Consider the following 18,543-nt stretch of genomic DNA (forward strand, 5'->3'; position numbering starts at 1 on the left):
TGGGACATGTGCTGAGAATGGAAAAAGAACACTTACCAAATACTGCCCTTGAATGGAAGCCAGAAAAAGCAAGAAGAAAGAGAGGAAGACCGTGAATGGCATGGAATCGAACAGTTCTGAACGACATCAAGCACCTCTACATGAAATGGGAAAATTTGGAGAGAAGGGCAGTTGTCAGGCAAGGATGGCAAATGTGGGTAGCCCAATGTGCAGAAAAGCATGGGATGGACTAAGTAATACTCACACACACACACATATATACAAAAACTACATTAAAATGTTCTAAAACTTTGCAAAGTCAAGCACTCAAAAGTTTTAAAAGTTAGGAAATGCCAGAATTTGGGTTGCCTTAGCAACTTTAATTCTGCCCCCTTGGACATGTGCATTATGAGAGCATCTTTAACTACAGGAGCACATGTTTTTTTCTGATTGCTCCTAATTCTAGCATTTACAAACTTTGGAATGCTTGATTTTGTAATTTTAAATTCTTTGAATGTGCTTTTTTTGTATGGAAAACAGATAGCTGTACAGATATACATTGTGCACACACAGACATATAAAAGAATAAATTTCCCTATCACCGAAAAGAAGCCACTTTGGGGGTGAAATTCAGCAACTATTGAACGGTCCAAAGCAACAGCACGCAGTAATGTACACCGAGAATAAAGAAGACTACAGTATCCAATGCAACGGCAGAGGAAATTTTGGTAGAATATACATACACTTTGCCTAAAATAAAGGGGAGAATAAGGTCAGCGGGCCAGATCCTCAGCTGGTGTACATCTAGGTCATTTTATTAACTTCAATGGAGCTACACTGATTTACACCAGTTGAGGTTCCGGCTACTGAAGCCTTATGTCCGAAACTGAAATTTGGCCAGAACGCTGGGGCTCACACACCAGCTCTTGTGAAAAGATGACAGGAAAGATCTCGCTCCAGCCCAATCTCATGCTAGCTGCACTCTAAAGAAGAAACACAGCCTTCCTCGTCTTTACCACCCAGCTCTATGGCATCCCATTGGAAAGGGACACCTAGGAAAGGGGAAAGGATTTGTTTGAAGCACTTTCCTTCCTTTTTCCTGTGCTGCCGATGTCCAACAACTTGCCACACATTTCTGTGGAGCGAAGCATGTTCCTGTCAGAGCTGGGCAGCTCCTGAAGGTGACACCAACAGGGACCTCTGAGAGGAACAGAGGGAAGCTGCTTAAATAACACTGCCCTCTGCATATGCACTGCTGAACACCAGAAGAGTGAGAGGTTTTATAACGCTCTTCGGGAGGGCAGCAGGTAGCAAAAAAAGACAGTTTTGTGTTAGTCTGCTGACCTGCTTTCCCCACCTAGTGACAGTGAGGGGTATGTGCAGCTTCCTCCAGTTGTATTTGTGTTTGCTTTTCACAGGGTTTTTGAATGCTGCAGGGCGATGAAACAACACAGGGGCTGGAGAGGTTAGAGTATTTCAGTTCCTGGCTAATGGAAATCCAGCAAGGAGATTAGATCTCCCATTAATTTAGCCCCGTAAATGGTTCCTTGAGGTTAAAAACAAAAGATTGCTCAGAAAAAAATAAACCCGAATAGCTAAGACACTTGAGTTCTTGCAGACGGTAGCTGCTCTGCACTGCCAAGTGAAAGAGCTGGCTTTAATCCCTAACTCCCCATCTCTCATCCTGGCCTGGCTGCAGCTGGCGTTATGGGGGCAAGACGCTCAGCCCCAGTTGTAGTGCAGTTGTGCCAGAGGCCCCAGATGAGATCAGGGCCACAACGTGCTAGGTACCGTCGAGACTAGGTACTCTTGGGTCGTCCATGCCCCAAAGACCTTGCAGTCTAACAGCTAAGGCAGACAAAGGGTGGGAGGGGAAGCAAAGGCAGAAAGCGGTTAAGTGATTTGCCGTCACCCATCAGGGCAGTGGCAGAGCGGGGAATAGAATCCAGGTCTCCCGAGTTCCCGTCCAGTAGACCAAACGTCCACCCTTTTGACTGGACAGTGTGCTGCATGTTGCTCACCAGCAACCTCTGGTGGACTGCCTAGGAACACAGCTGATGGTCTACAAAGGGAGCCCCACGGCTAGGTCACAGGGCAGAGGCCCTTCTGCAGGGGAGAGGAGGGGGGTTTTCTCGGCCCCATGTGGTGCTCGAGTCACCTAACAGGAGCCCAGGCCCTGAACCTCTTCTCTTTCCCTCTCAGCCTCTTTCTTTGGAGACGGCTACATGGAGATGCCCTTGGTGGAGGCGTACAGCACAGTCCAGCTCCACCTGCAGTTTTCAACAAGCCAGCGGAGTGGGCTCCTCTTCCTGGCTGCGGGACAGACTGACTATCTCCTGGTGGAGCTCCGCTCCGGCGTCCTGCAGGTCAGCAACGCTCTCTCCTCCTTGCAGCAGGCATAGCAAGGTTACTGGTGGGCAGGTCTCCGCTGACATCAGTGGGGCTGTACCTGCTTACCCCGAGATTTGACCCAATGTGAGAAGCCCGGTGGGGAGGCTGGGATCTTGGGGGAAGGGGGGGGGGTGAGTCTGGCAGTGTGATTTGGGCAGTAACGCCCACCCATGCCACACGTTTTTAAGGACAGCGTCTTCTCTTTGGATACTAACCAAGGCCACAAAACACCCTGTGGGACCAGGCTCAGCAGGGATCAGGGGTGCAGCGCTACCTCCCCTGGCAGTCAGACCAAGCAGGCGTGTCTAAGGCAAAGGACACCGAGCGGGGGGGACAAGACATCCTGTAGGGAGAAGCCCCGGATACAGCCAGCTCAGGAGGGAGCTCTGGCTTTGATAGGAAACTCCAGGGGGGAGAGTGGGTCTTGGCCTATTGTCCAGTGTGTCAGTGCTATTGAGAGCAGGTTGCACCACCTGTGCTGAACCCTACAGTTGTTTTTAATTGGCCCTCTGTCATAGACTCATAGAATATCAGGGTTGGAAGGGACCTCAGGAGGTCATCTAGTCCAACCCCCTGCTCAAAGCAGGACCAATCCCCAGACAGATTTTTACCCCAGTTCCCTAAATGGCCCCCTCAAGGACTGAACTCACAATGCTGGGTCTAGCAGGCCAATGCTCAAACCACTGAGCCATCCCTCCCCCACTTCCCCTGGCTGCTAATCAGGAGCTCTGCTAATCGTGGTGAGACAGAGCCTGTAGCATCCCTCCCCCCAACACCTTCACTGTGAAGCTGGCTATTTTACCTAGCTCTGAAAGCCCTTAATCCAAGCCCACCTGCCACCTGCCCAGATAGCAACCGTCAGGATGTCGTGCAAGCATGGCACAAGAGCCTGTTGCTAATGCCGCACCTGCTGACAGTCCGGTAGCAGGGTGGGACAGCTCCAGAAAAGCGACCCACTGTCCAAATCCAGGGCGTCCATTGGGAAAAGGCCCAGACTGCTGCAGGGGTGAGTGGGGCAGAGAGATGAACCCCCTGTCTGTGTGGTTGTACCAGGGTCTGTCACAAAGAAAGAACAAGAAGGAGTGTCCCCAACACACATTCCCTTCCCCCACACCGCTCTAGTCCCAAGAGAGCTGCCAGGGCTGCCCCACGGACTACAGAGCCTGGCAGGCTGCAGCGCCTGGGAGACGATGGGTTGAGGTTTCTCTAATGGAGGCCATCTGTCAGGAGAGATCCCGCCCGCCTCGTCCCTCAGGTTCCTTCCTCCAACCCTCTACTTAGCCCGGCTCCGAGGTTGCTCTTTGTGGGGACGGCTGAGGAAACCTAGCCTGCTATTTCCCTGGCAGGCAGGGAGAGCAGTGGTTAGGGAGCAGAGCCAAGCCAGCCCCTAGGCAATGAGGACATCAGGAATGAAGAGTCAGCACAGGGCTGGTTTCCTCTGTGTGGGAGGGGGAGGTAGAGCATTGCAGCCAATGAGGATCTCTGCCCCCACTGCTTGCAAAACGCTGCTCCCATCTGACCTACCAAGACACGAGCCTGGATGGGAGCTGCTGATCCAGGCCCAGAGACAGGGTGGGAGCCAAGAGGAGGGAGCCTTTAGCGAAAGTGTCTGGCGCTCAAATTCGATATACTGTGGAGGGGCTGGGGGAGTATCTTAGGATGGATAGACGTGAGGGAAGGACAGACAGACAGACAGACAATCAATTGATCCACAACTCCACCACCCTAGCTGAACCATCCCAGCCAGGGGTGCTGGAACAATTTTTATAGTGGAGGTGCTGAAGGCAGAAACCATGTATTTGGTGTTTGTTACTACTTCAAGCCAGAAGGGTGCAGCAGCACCCCCAGAACGCCTAATTCCAGCACCTATAAATCCAGCGATAAATTATTACTCCACCCCAGTTCAGCTCTGCAGGCCAGCACACTGGGGGAGAGGTACAGCCAAATCCCACCCACTTCCTGCCATGCCCCTCTCCCCCATTCCAGGGTGAGAGCCGCAGGTACCTACTCACCCCGGCACACCCAGACGTTTAGTCTAGGCAGCCTGTGCAGAGGCATAAAGGACTTTCTGACTTCTCCTTATGCTCCTGGACAGATGCACAGGCTAAGGGACCCCCAAGCCCTAACTGATGAACACCAGACACATGCTTAATTACAAGACAGATTGATAGACAGCCCAGTTACAAGCAGCAGAGAAAGACCTATCGCTGAATTACCTAGACTGTCTACATGTATGTGCACATCCACATCGACCACCCTCCAAAAGCCAGCACTTGCCAACAGCTATCAACAGCTCCCAAATGTATTGCCCATTCTAGGTATGGGGGGAACGGATTAGTTATCAGGTCTGTGTCACATCTGTGTCATATCTGTGCCATATGCTGAGCTTTTTACATGACAATCGATCGCCCTGTGCGTTCGGGTGCAACAAATCGCATTAATGCAACATTAAGGCGGCATCAGTAAGTTGCCCTGTATTTCCTATTCGTTTTTCCTTCTGAAATGTGCTGCTTAATATAGCTCTGTCTATGTCAATGTCTCCAGGATGTGCAAAGAAGCCATGTTAATGTTGCTTTTGGGCCAAATTCTGTGTTGGCACAAATGGATGTAGCTCCTTTGAGTTCGATGCAGCTTTGCACTTTTACACTTGAAGAGAAATTGGCCCCGGTTGTTTTTGCATTACATTTTAAAATTTATTTTAACTATGCAACCTTACAGTTGCCTCGGCATCATTTTTGCATTTCATTTCCTTCTTTGTTTTTAACATTAAAGAGATGGGAAGCTCTTTGGGGCAGGGACCTGCTTTTTCTGATGTGTGAGTTTTAGTTGTCTGGCTGGAGACCCATAACATTTTCTGCAAGGCTGGGCTCACAGGACAAGAGCACATCAGCCAATCCTGAAACAGCTATATCTTCATAACAGAAGAAGAAAGAGGTCTGGATCGCCCAGTCCTATGGAGCTGTGCTTGGTGCAAAACCAGAGGGGAGGGCAGAGCAAGGATATCTTTAAGCCATCTTTAAGCTGTCCTTATCCCAAGGCCAGCCTAAAGCTGGGCTGGTCCCCAGCATAAATGGGAGCAGATTTAGGGCTGCTGTGACTTGTATCTGGTGGCTCATTGCCCCAAGGGGCTGTCTTGGCAGCTGGAGATCATTGGGGCACAAGGACACCCAGGCCATGCCCTGTATCCTTGTCCATCCCAGAGAACTTTCGGCTTGTCCCAAGATTCTAACTCCACTTTTCACCCGCTCTCATTGCAGGTCAGACTAGAGCTGGGCTCAGAAGAAGTGACGATCCAGTCTCCAGCAGGGCCACGCCTCAATAATCTAGTAACCCATGATGCTGAGCTGTCGGTGGGAGACGGTAGGATGACTCTGACCGTGGATGGCCTCTTTAACACCTCTGTGGAGATCCCAGGTCCCCTACAGCGGCTGGACATTCAGTACGGCCTCTATGTGGGCGGGACAGGGAGTCTGGAGCTGCCATACCTCACTGGGTCCAGCTCTCCATTCAGAGGCTGCCTCCATATGGCGAAGTTCAATGGCCTTGATGTTCTCTCTCCATGGGCATCTGATGCTGGCTCTACAATGTTCCATGAGGTTCGAGAGGGGTGCAGCGAGGAGTTCTCTGCCAGGCCAGATGACCCCTTCGGCTTCCTGGGCCCACGCTCTTATATCGCTTTCCCGGGGTGGAGTGCGAGGGAAGAAGGGACTATCGAGTTTGTGATCATGACGAGCATCAAGCACGCCCCCCTGATCTATCAGTCGGGGCTGCAGAATGACTTCCTGTACCTGGAGATCTACGACGGGCGCCTGAGGGGGGGGGTGGAGAAAGGCAATGGGGCCGTCATCCTGCACAATAACATCTTCATCAGTGACGAGCAGCAGCACTACGTGAAGCTCCACGTGGACATCTACAAGTTTGAGATCCTTGTCGACTACTATGCCTCGAGGACTTCCAACAGGGGCATCCACAGCTACCTCGATCTCCAGGGCAGCCTCTTCGTCGGCGGCATGAATGAAAATGCCTCACACAGGCTAAAGGAACGCCGGCTTGCTTTCACTTCAGGGGGCAGCACTGCCAACAGCTCCTTCATCGGCTGCATGGAGGACCTGAGGGTCAACCTGGAGAAGAAGAGCCTGCAAGACGCTCTGGTCACAAAGGACATAACATCCGGCTGCAGGATGCAGGAGCAGTACTCAGATTATGAGGATGCATATGAGCGGGACGAGGCACCCATCACCCCAACTCCTGATGTTTGGCAGGGAGCATTAGGCCCGGTGGTAGAACCATGCCACCTTGACCCCAACCTCCCTCCTGCCTTTGCTAACTTCACCAAATTGCTGCACGTCAGCCCCTTGGTCATAGCTGAAGGAAGCACAGCCTTCCTGGAATGGCAACATACCCAACCGACAATAGACCTAAGCAGCGCAAATATCAGACAGTCTCAAGTCCTCTTTAGTGTCACAAATGAACCCAGGCATGGCCAGCTGGAACTAGACATCCACAGCTCTAGGAGCAGAAGGAAATTCACATTGCTAGACATAGTGAATCGGAAAGTCAAGTATGTTCATGATGGCTCCGAGGGTCCCATGGATCAGCTGATGCTGGAGGTAACTGTCACAACCCGAAAGGGGATTCCTGAGTGTTTATGGGAAGGCCAGACATACCTGCTGCCAATAAAGATCAACCCCATCAATGATGCCCCGCAGGTGATCTTCCCCCACGGAGACCTCATGGTGATTCTGGAGCATACGCGAAAGCATCTAAGCATGGACATCATCCAGGCCCTTGATGACGACACACCCTGTGACAGTCTGAAATTCCAGCTGCTTGGTGGCAAGAGGATGGAAGAAGGTTACGTGGAATATGACTTTAAGCCTGGGGTGCCCACAGAAGAGTTTTCCTGCAGGGATCTGGAAGCGGGCAACGTGGTCTACGTCCACCAGAACGGCCCAGCGTTACAGGTCATCTTCCAAGTTAGTGATGGCTTGGTAAGAAGCCCGGTGGCCACTTTAAGAGTCATCGCTATAGAGCCTGACATCCAAGTGCGCAACAACACTGGCCTGTTTGTCTCACAAGGAAGTGCCGTTCCAATTACCACAGCCAACCTCTCCGTGGAGACCAATGCCGTGAAACAAAAAGTGAACATCCTGTATCGCCTCACAGAGCCTCTCTGGTATGGCGAAGTTCAGAAGCAAGGGAGCATGGGGGGGGAATGGAAGAGAGTTGAGTCCTTCCACCAGCAGGACATTGTGCAAGGGCGCATACAGTACTTCAGCCTGGATCCTGAGCACCATCTGGAAGATGTAATGGAGAAGCTGAGGTTCGAGGTCCAAGTTGGCCAGAAGACCTTACCAAACAACACTTTCCTAATCAGGATCAAGAAGGCCACCATCAAGATGAGGACCCTGGTCCCCCTTCAGATGAAGAATAGGCGGCATCAAAACATCACTACCAGGGAAATGGAAGCAGTATTGGAGGATCCAAGCTCTGACCCAGTTTCCTTCTACTACATGATAATCCAGGCACCCAAAAAGGGGAACCTTGAGCTTCTTGGTAGCAGGCTGACAGAGGGCTTTGGATTTACCCAACAGGACTTGCAGAGAAAACACCTAAGCTACAGTGCAACAATCAGAAACTCTAAAGAGACTGAGGACTCTTTCCAGTTCCGTGTCATTGCTGATGCCCAGTATTCCCCCATGTACACCTATATGATAAGCATTGGGGGTGACCCAGATGCACCTGTCCTGACCAATGTCCTTCTATCTGTCCTGGAAGGAGGGCAGGCCGTCATCTCCAAGGACCACCTGTTTGTGAGGAGTTTGAATAACATGGACTACCTGTATGAGGTGATTGAAGGGCCGACGCATGGGAAGCTGGTCTGGAGGACACCATCCAACTGGCCTTCCCTCATAACAGAATTCACCAATGAGGACATTCTCCAGGGCAGGCTTCTGTATCAGCATGACAACTCTGAGACCACAGAGGATGATATCCCATTTGTGGCCGTCAAGCAGGACGAGGGTAGTGCTGACTCTGATGCGGAGGAGGTGAGAGGTGTCTTCAGAGTCTCCATCCAGCCCATCAATGACCACCCGCCAGTCCAGGTAGTGAGCAAGGTCTTCAACGTAGTGCGGAACGGGCAGCGCCTGTTGACCACCAATGACATCGCCTTCACAGACCAGGACTCCGGATTCTCTGACACACAGCTGGTGCTGGTGAGGAAGGACATTCTCTTTGGTAGCATCATTTCCATTGATGACAGGAGCCGCCAGGTGTATCGCTTCACGCAGGATGACTTGAGGAAGAAGAAGATACTCTTTGTCCATTCCGGAGCAGACCGGGGCTGGATACAGCTGCAGGTCTCTGACGGCCTGCACCAAACTGCAGCCCTCCTGGAAGTACAGGCCTCGGACCCCTACATCCAAATTGTCAACAACACTGGCTTAGTCATCCACCAAGGGAGCCAGGGGACCATTGACTCCTCCATCCTCAGCCTGGAGACCAACATGGACATAAGGAACGACGAGGAAATCTGGTTCCAGATTACTACCCCGCCAAGGTGGGGGGTGGTGCTGAAAGGGGGCCAGCCAGTGACTTCCTTCTCCCAGAAGGATCTGCTGGCAGGAGAAGTGATCTATCAGCACAACAGCAGCAGGAATGCCAAGGACAAGTTCAAGTTCTCTGTGGAAGCTAACCAGGTGGCTGTAGAAGACACGCTGGAGATCACTGTGTTCCTGGACACCCATCCTAGTCCCCTGACCATCATCCACCTCAAGAAGATACACATCTTCCAAGGAGAACCGGTTGAGATTAAGAAAGACTATTTACTGGTAAGTAACACCTTCTGTAGGCATCTCCCCATGCTTTTATTCACCCTCCCCCCATGTGTCTTCCTGGCTACAGGACATGGGATAGCAAAATTATGCTAGTAAATCCTACAGGACCTTCTTGGAATTGAACAGGGGAAAGAGCTTAGAACGGGCATGAATTTTCCCAGCACATCTTTCCTACTGACAGGCTAATAATCTGTGAATGCAGGTGTCTCCCACAGGGAGGATGATGCACAGTGATAATTGCCTTGCACAAGACACATCAGCCCTGAAAACAATCGAGGGCTGGAGTTACTGTGCTCTGCGGAGTTCCCAAAGAGAGGTGCATGGAAAACGTATCCCTTAAACTGCGGTTTTACCGCGAAGAATGACGCAGTACTTTTGCCTTTTGGGATTCCGGGGTTATCCTCACTCACCAATTTCCAGATCAAAGTTTCTCATTCTGCATGTAAAAAGACGGGGTGGTGGAGGTTGGGTGTGGATACAGTTCTAACTGCCCAGCCCTGCAAACACCCCCTGGGATCTGGGAGTCAGACTGAGTCTGTACCATCTTGTGCATCAGCACTGCTAATGAAGATCCTACAGTCCAAATTCTGCTAACCCTGTGCAATCCTGTTGTCTGAGGTTATGTCCTCAACAGGTCTCGGTGGGTTGGCACAGGTGTCACTGAGATAATGGTGTTGCACAGGTGGATCTGGAGGCACAATTGGCCCTGGAGAGCCTCGATTACTGCTGATGTGTGAGAAGGGGAGAGGCCCACTTGGCTCTCAGATCTCAGGGGAGTTTGCAAGGCTGGCCACTAACAAATCCCATCTTTGTAGCTGCAATCTGCATAAACCTGATCTGGGGGCCAGGAGACACAGTGAGCATGGAACCCCACCATGCCATCTTTACAGAGCCACTTCTCAGGTTAGAGCCACGCTGCAAACAAGGAGCCTGAAGAACCAGCTCCACTGAATACAATATTCTCCATTGCCCTGCTCCTTGCACGGCCATTCCCACCAGTGCCCAGTGGGTGTACAATGATACTTACTCAGAGTGGTAGCCTTTGACACCCCTTGTCACTGGTGGAAATGAACCAGTCACTAGGCAACAGAGTCCAGGCACATGATATTCAGTAGAATGGACTAGGCCTCACTCTCATCTGCTCTGTAAATCATGCCCACTTTAACCCCTTTGGGCACTGCCAGGAGCTTTTGTCCAACTGAGAGTGGGGCTCCCTGTGTGAATGGGGGAGGAGTCACACCTTGCTCCCACCAGAAAGAATGAAGTGCCTCTCCCATCACAGGATGGAATCGACCAGGCCTTGCCAACTCTCTCTCTCTCTCACGGACACAGGTAGTCCATGAGGACATCCCTCCTCAGGAGATTATCTACTCGGTGACCAGTCCCCCGCGCTTAGGATCCCTGATGATGGTTTACCACAGCGGCACCTCCAACGAGCCTCCCATCTTGAACCCCATTCAGTCCTTTACCCAGGAGGACATCAACGAAAGCCAAGTGCTCTACCTGCACTCTGGGCCTGAGGGGAAGAGCGACCAATTCACCGTGGATGTCACGGCTAGTGGGGTAGAGACCCTGGAGGGGATTGTGGTGGACCTGGAAGTCCTTCCCTTTTCAGTCCCCCTGGACATCCACAACATCACAGTGACTGAAGGGAGCTCCATAACCCTCTCCACGGACATCCTGACCATCCCCAGCGCCTATTTCACAGCCCTGAATGTGGAGTTCATGGTTCCCGAGCCCCCGAGACATGGCATCATCCAGAACATGGTCAGACCTGAAGAGGGCAACCTGCACTTCTTCACCTGGAATGAGGTATGGAGCTGACCCCTCCAGAGGCTGACTGATATGTCTAGATAGGCTTTGTGCCAGGTTAAAACCCAGGGGCTTGATCCTGATCCCCCAGTGGTGGAACTCCACAGATCCCAGTGGAGTTACTCCTCATTTACACCTGTGCAAAGCAAGATCAGACTCAGGCCCCAGGGATACTGAAGGTTAGGAAGCTGAACAGACACAGCAGCTGAGGGGATCCACGTTTCTTTCATGTTCAAGGTGCACAGAGGGTCACCTCCTGTCTTTGGTCCCTGCACAGATCTTCTCCAAGTGTCAGGGGGCTGAGGGGGTGTTTGTGCACACAGCCAGGTCTGTGGGATGGGATCATCCTGGATGGACAACTCAGAACAGGAGGCCTATCACCACAGTTCTCCTCCCACAGCTCCCCATGGCAGCTCAGATGACCTGTTCCCTGTATGGCTCCACTTGAGCCTGCTCTGATGAGCACAGGCCTTGTGCTACCCCTGCTGTAGTTCCATTGGCCTTGGCATCCCTGCACAAGGGAGTGGTCAGGCCCACCTGCACGGTGGCTTCCCGGAGGAGCCTGCTAGTGGGTGAGACCCTCCCAGACTCCTCAGATCTGCATTGCCTGCAGGTGGAGCAGCAGCTCATCCAGTACGTGCACGACGGCAGCGAGTCCCTGGCCGATAGCTTCACCATTGTGGCCAACGCCTCCGAGGTCAACCGGCAGAGCCAGCCCAAGGCCGTCTCCATCACTGTCGTGCCACGCAATGACGAGGGGCCCACAATCACCATCAACGCCGGGCTGCAGGTAACCTCCCCTGCCAGGACACACAGCTCCATGACCTCTGCTCCTGTGACCCAAGCTGCCAGCCATACAACCTCCAGGGCAGCATCTCCTGCCCCCTCAGACCAGTAACATGCATCTCCTCCCTCCCCTCTGCAACCCATTAGACCCCCAGGGGGAATCAGACCCAGAAGGAATCTGCCCCCATCGCCTCACCTCCCACTACTGTCTGCCCTTTCCTTGCCCTTGCCTCCTAACTAGTGGGATTGTCTCCCCCTGCTCTACTCTGCCCCAGCACTGCTCCTGCCCCACCCCCAGAATACAGAGTCCCCCATTCCCACTAAAGAGAATTCCCTCCCAGCTGCTGCAGCCCCATGCAGCCTAGGTCTGTGTCGCTGTGTCCTGTGTCCCAATGCTTGTCAAGGTGCCAATGCAGGAAGGGGGAACATCCAGTCTGGAGATGCATCCATGCCATACCCTGTCACACACAGACCTCACCAGGCCTGTGCAACCCCCCATCCTGCTTGCCCAGCTCTGAGTCCAATCCCCAGCCATCCTCCAACTCAGCCCAGGGAAGAGAGTCACTTCTGGGTAACCTGACTTTGCACTGGGGCTGGGGGAGCAAGGTCTCACTCTGCTCTTCTGCTCCTCTGCAAATGACATCCAGGCCGTTTTCCCTACTGCTCAGGGTGGGGGGCAGAGGATGAGCCATTGCAGCAGCAGGGCAGGAACAGCAGGTAGCACAGCACACAGCTTATTGCTGCCCACGTGTGACCCAGGGAGAGGGTAATGCACCCTGCATTCATGCTGGCTCCTTAAGCCTTTCGGGGCATGTCAGCCTAACTCAGGGGGAAAGGGACAAACCCCTGCTGAAAACCCTGTGATTCTACCTGAGCCTGCATGCTGAGTGCACACTGCTGGCTGACCAGGGGGCGGGGATGGGGACTGGGCCAGGACAGTGTTAGGAGTGTGACGTGCTCTGCCCCAACGGGTTTGAACAGAGAAAGGAGAAGGCAGCATGGTGTTGCTGGAATCCCTCCTGCATGCATAAGATAGGTGTGCATCCAGTGCTTCCCTTTGTACAGACTAGGGGTGACCAGCAATCATGCCCTGGGCCAGAGTTTGCTGATGCTGGTGCATGTCACTGATCCACTGGCCGACCGCCTCAAAGATATGCTAAGACATGTGGAGCAGCAGGTGTTAGCATATTAGACCCTGCTCCCAAGGACCTGGGTGAAAACCAAATCAGCTGATATGATCATGTGTAATAATGATGCATTTTAATCCCTAAGGGATATTGGCTCAGGGAAGGTTGCAGGTCCGGACTGATGGGCACCAGCAGAGCTGGGTGGGGTACAGGGCTGGAATCACTGGGGCGCTGCAGGTCAGGATTGAGGTGCATAGGTAGAACTGTGTGTGGGGATCCCAGGGCTGGAATCACAGGGGCCTGCAGATCCGGATCAAGATGATCCACCGAACTGGGCTGCAGGAAGCTTGCCCAGCACCTGTTCTCGTGGCTATCAGCCACTCGCTTTCACAAGTCAAATGCCAGCCCAGGTGTCAGGCGAGAAGGAAAACTATAAAACAAAAAGACTCCCTGGTGGTTAAGGAAAGTTGTGGGTCTCGGCTCCAGCTGCTAAGGAGTTGGCTGCCAGCAGTGCCAGGGGAAGTGTGGGGAAGCAAAAAGCAGTTGAACTGAGGCAGTTGCGTTACTTGTGCAGTTTTTCCACTGACCCTTGACCTGGATGCTTTTATGAGAGAAAAAAACCTGTTCCTTGAATGGTAAATGAACTCAATCAAATCTTACATCTGTTTTTCCATCTTCTGCCTTGCAATGCCACTGGTGAACACAAGATGGCAGCATTGCCCACTCTGCAGCCTCTGATTCTGTAAAGGGTTGGCCTGTGTGACTCACATGATGATTTTACATAGACTCCTTAAGGTCAGACGGGTCCATCATGATCAGATAATGGAGGCCCCGCCCCAGTTTCACTCCTGTGCTGGAAGGGCACTGGCCTGGCACCTGGGCCGGGGCCGGGGCTCAGCACCACTGCAGCCTTTGTGCCTGGAAAGCCTCAGCCCCCAACTGAGGGTCCTTCCTGCTCCTGACTGCTGGCATCGGCACTATTGACAAATACCTTCCTGAGCCAGCCCCCGGTAAACTCTGCCCTCAGCAGATCAACCCACAGAGGGCAAACAAGAGACTCTGCAGTAGGGGAATTCCCTCCCTTGGGGAAAAATGGGGCATGATGTCATTTGGGAAGCAGGGTTTCCGCGATTAGAATGGGGGGCGGGGTTCAGGACTTCTGGGTTCTGTTCTCCATTCTGCCATTAACTTGCTCTTTGCCCTTGGGCTAGTCTGTGCCTCTGTCTCTAACCAGGGTTACGACGCTGGCCTGCCCTGTTAAGCACTATCATACCCAGTATTATGAGCACAAAGTACTGCAATAAGAGCCCAGCACAGTCACAGGAACATTATCCTGCTGGCAGTGTCACTGGATACAGTGGGGCGAGTTCAGTGATACCAAGTCCCCAGGGAAGCACCTGCTTTAACATCAAGCCAAGACAGGCTCCTGCAGGCTCTCTGCGAATGGTAGCTGAGCTCGGAGAGCTCCCAGCCTGGGCCAACAAAGGAGGAAAGAGCTAATCCCTGGCCCTAATGAAGGAAGCGGCCCTCGCACCATTCATCAACAGCACAAGGGTTAATTGAACAACATTTCTTTCTGTTCCTATAACTTGGGGCTGGATTCGCAGAGGTGCTGAGCACCCCTGACTCCAGCTGAAGTCACAGGAGATGCAGGTGAAAAGCAAAACTCAGGGAGAGGCGAGTGTGCATGCCTGGCCAGAGAAGGGGGTGGGAACCAGGACTCCTGGGCTCCAGGACCAACTTTGCCACTGACTTGCTGTGTGACTTGGGGCAAATTGCTTCACCTCTCTGTCTGCCTTTGTATTTTGTGTACAATAATAATAATAACTACCTAGCTGTTGTCTAGCACATTTCATCAGCAGATCTCGGGGCACTTCACAAAGGAGGGCAGTAGCAGTAGCTCCATTGTACCAATGGGGAAATTGAGGCACAGAGCAGGGCTGTGACTTGCTCGAGGTCACCCAGCAGGCCAGCAGCTGAGCAGGGACTAGAAGCCAAGTCTCCTGAGGCCCCATCCAGTGTGCTGCACGCTAGGCCACACAAAGGATCGTGGGGCTCAGTTAACGTCTGGCGAGCTGAACGGCTGGTGGGAGCAGGAAAGCGTTCTGCACCCCAAGGAGGGGTTTGAACCACCTCTGTGGCAAGCTTTATGGTAAAAGAAAATGGTGAATGTAAAGACAGCCCTGCACCTTTAAGGCCAAACTCAAACCACACAGGGCTTCACTCAGCCAGAGCCTGAGGTAAAGAAACACATCCGGGGCGGCTGAAGCCAAGCACCATCCTCAGCTCCAGCCCTTGCCCCAGCTAGTGTCCCTGACTCAGCACCCAGCTCCCCACAGACATCCCTCTAATAGTGCCTTGGGGAGAACTTAACTTATTCCCCAGAGTTGCCAGACACAGGCAACTGGGGTGCTTCCTCTAGTCACAGAGCGTTTTAATCCCTTTTCTGCCAAGCTCACAGCAGCACCTCCCCTCCCCATCACAGGTGCTACAGTCCAGGAGTATTATAATTGCCTGGTTAATGCTCTGGATCCCATTCAACCTGCCCCTCTGACACGGCACGGAAACCACGCTCTCCAACGGGAACGTGGGCAGAGCCAGCACTCCAACCACGAGAAAGGACCAGCCACCTCACCCGCCTATTCTGGCTCCGCTGAGACGCTGCTGCCTTGCCAACTCTCAAAGGATGCGCTCAGAGCTGGGAAGGCCAAACACCCATTCACAAGCACCCCTGCACTTGCTGCATTGGGAGAAACCCGAGCAGAGAGCTAGGAGGGCATTGTTGGCGGGACAGCAGGGCCATTGTGTCTGCTGCTTTGCAAGAGTGGGATGCGGGAGTGGAGGGGAGCCTCAGCTGTTGGCTTATTATTATTACCCAGTCCATTACTGTGCATTCCCGCAATACCAAGCTGCCTTCACATGTACATATGCATCCCTCCAGGGCGTGCTGCTAAAAACATAGCCCAGAAATAAACCCAGCTTTGTTACAGAGCCAAGGCCCCTTCAGCACTTCCATTAGGATAACCGCCCTTCCCCTAAGGACGCTGGGTTCATGTCGACACACTGACTAGCCCCACTTGTGTCAGCTCGGGGAGGGATTGTTTCCAGAGGGGCTTCAACAAATAAATCTGCTCTGGTGTTTTAAAGCGGTAGACATTTTTTTAAGAAATCAAACATCAGAAAGGATGGCTGCGTGCCTATTTCTGTGCTGTTAAAATGAATGACTTCGCTGTTTAAAGGGACCCTAGCCGGGTCAATTTAGGTCTAGGATTTAGGTTTGTACAAAATTTAACATTAATAGGAAGGACTGCAAGATTCAGTTACATCACATGAAGGCAGATAATTAAATACTGACGAATTTTATAAGTGCTTGTGTACAAATGCTAGAAGTCTAAATAAAAAGATAGGTAAACTTGAGTGTCTAGAATTAAATGAAAATATTGATATAATAGGCATCACAGAAGGGGGAGTGGCACTGTATGTGAAAGAAAGCATAGAGTCAAATATAGTAAAAATCTTAAAGGAATCAAACAGTGCCATAGAATCTTTATGGATAGAAATTCAATGCTTGAATAATAAGAGTAGGAATATATGACTGACCACCTGACCAGGATGGTGACAGTGATTGTGAAATGCTGAGGGAGATTAGAGAGGCTACAAAAACAGAGAACCCAATTATAATGGGGAATTTCAACTATCCCAGTATTGACTGGGTACATGTCACCTCTGGATGGGATGCAGAGATAAAATGTCTAGACACCATTAAATGACTGCTTCTTGGAGCTGCTAGTCCTGGAACCCACCAGGGGAGAGGCAATTCTTGACTTAGTCCTAAGTGGTGCACAGGATCTGGTCCAAGAGGTGAATATAGTCGAACTGTTCAGTAATAGCAACAATAATGTAATTAAATTTAACATCCTTGAAGGGGGAAAAATACCAAAGAAACCCACTACAGTAACATTTAACTTTCAAAAGGGGAAATAAACAAAGAAGAGGAGGCTAGTTAAATAGAAATTAAAAGTAACAGTCACCAGAGTGAAATGCCTGCAAGCTGCATGGAAACATTTTAAAAACACCATCATAACACAGACTCAAACTACATGTATACCACAAATTTTAAAAAACAGTAAGAGAACCACAAAAATGCCACCAAGGCTAAACAACAGAGAAAAGAGGTGGTTAGAGACAAAAAGGCATCTTTTAAAAATTATAACTCAAATTCTCCTGAGGAAAATAGAAAGGAGCATAAACTCTGGCAAGTCAAGTGTAAATGTATAATTAGGAAGGCCCAAAAAGAATGTGAAGAGCAACTAGCAAAAGACAGAAAAACTAACAGCAAAAAAAAAAATGTAAGTACATCAGAAGCAGGAAGCTGGCCAAACAATCAGTGGGGCCACTGGACAATCAAGGTACTAAAGAGGCCCTCAAAGAAGACAAGGCCGTTGCGGAGAAGCTAAATGAATTCTTTGCATCGGTCTTCACTGTAGAAGATGTGAGGGAGATTCCCACACCTGAGACATTCTTTTTAGGTGACAAATCTGAGGAACTGTCCCAGATTCAGGTGTTAGTAGAGGAGGTTTTTGGAACAAATTGATAAATGAAACAGTAATAAGTCACCAGGGCCAGATGGTATTCACCTAAGAGTTCTGAAGGAATTCAAATATGAAATTATAGAACTCCTAACTGTGGTATGTGACCTATCACTCAAATCAGCCTCTGTATCAGAGGACTGGAGAATAGCTAATATAACAACAATTTTTTTAAAAGGCTCCAGAGGCTCCAGTGGCAATTACAGGTTGGTAAGCCTAGCTTCAATGTCAAGCAAATTAGTTGAAACTATAGTAAAAAGCAGAATTATCGGACACCTAGATGAACTAAGCTAACCTGCTTAGCTCTCTCCCTCTGCGCAATTGTGAGAGTTAATAAAGCATCTGACTTGCTATACCTAAACAAATAGTGAGAACTCTGTTTTTCTCCGACAATTATATGTTGGGGAAGAGTCAACATGGGTTTTGTAAAGAGAAATCATGCCTCACCAATCTATTGGAATTCTATGAGAGTGTCAACAAGCATGTGATTCAGTCGATATAGTGTACTTGAACTTTCAGAAAGCCTTTGACAAGGTCCCTCACCAAAGACTCTTAAGCAAAGTAAGCAGTCATAGGATAACAGGGAAGGTCTTCTCATGGATGAGTAACTGGTTAAAAGATAGGAAACAAAGGATAGGAATAAATGGTCAGTTTTAACAGTGGAGAGAGGTAAATAGCGGGGTTCCCCAAGGATTTGTACTTGGATCAGTGCTGTTCAACAGATTCATAAATGATCTGGAAAAAGGGGTAAAGAGTGAGGTGGCAAACTTTGCAGACAATACAAAATTACCCAAGACAATTAAGTCCAAAAGCTGACTGCAAAGAGTTACAAAAGGATCTCACAGAACAAGAAACAGCAGATGAAATTCAATGTTGATAAATACAAAGTAATGCACATTGGAAAACACAATTCCAAATATACATACAAAATGATGGGATCTAAATTAGCTGTTACCACTCAAGAAAGACATCTTGGCGTCATTGTGGATAGTTCGCTGAAAACCTCTGCTCAATGTGCAG

The 18,543-nt window shown here is 50.8% G+C and overlaps 1 protein-coding gene across 2 annotated transcripts in view; it reads left to right on the forward strand.

Annotated features, from left to right (window-relative positions):
* CSPG4 (chondroitin sulfate proteoglycan 4) overlaps window positions 1–18,543 on the forward strand; it is a 79,090-nt gene that overhangs the window by 41,397 nt on the left and 19,150 nt on the right. For both annotated transcript variants that reach the window (XM_005290581.4, XM_065559577.1), the window contains exons 2-5: window positions 2,182–2,345; window positions 5,628–9,203; window positions 10,542–11,021; window positions 11,635–11,811. In XM_005290581.4, coding sequence (XP_005290638.1) covers window positions 2,182–2,345; window positions 5,628–9,203; window positions 10,542–11,021; window positions 11,635–11,811 — 4,397 coding nt within the window. The remainder of the gene's footprint in view (window positions 1–2,181; window positions 2,346–5,627; window positions 9,204–10,541; window positions 11,022–11,634; window positions 11,812–18,543) is intronic.

This window comes from Chrysemys picta, chromosome 10 (assembly GCF_011386835.1).
Source record: "Chrysemys picta bellii isolate R12L10 chromosome 10, ASM1138683v2, whole genome shotgun sequence".
NCBI lineage: Eukaryota > Metazoa > Chordata > Testudines > Emydidae > Chrysemys > Chrysemys picta.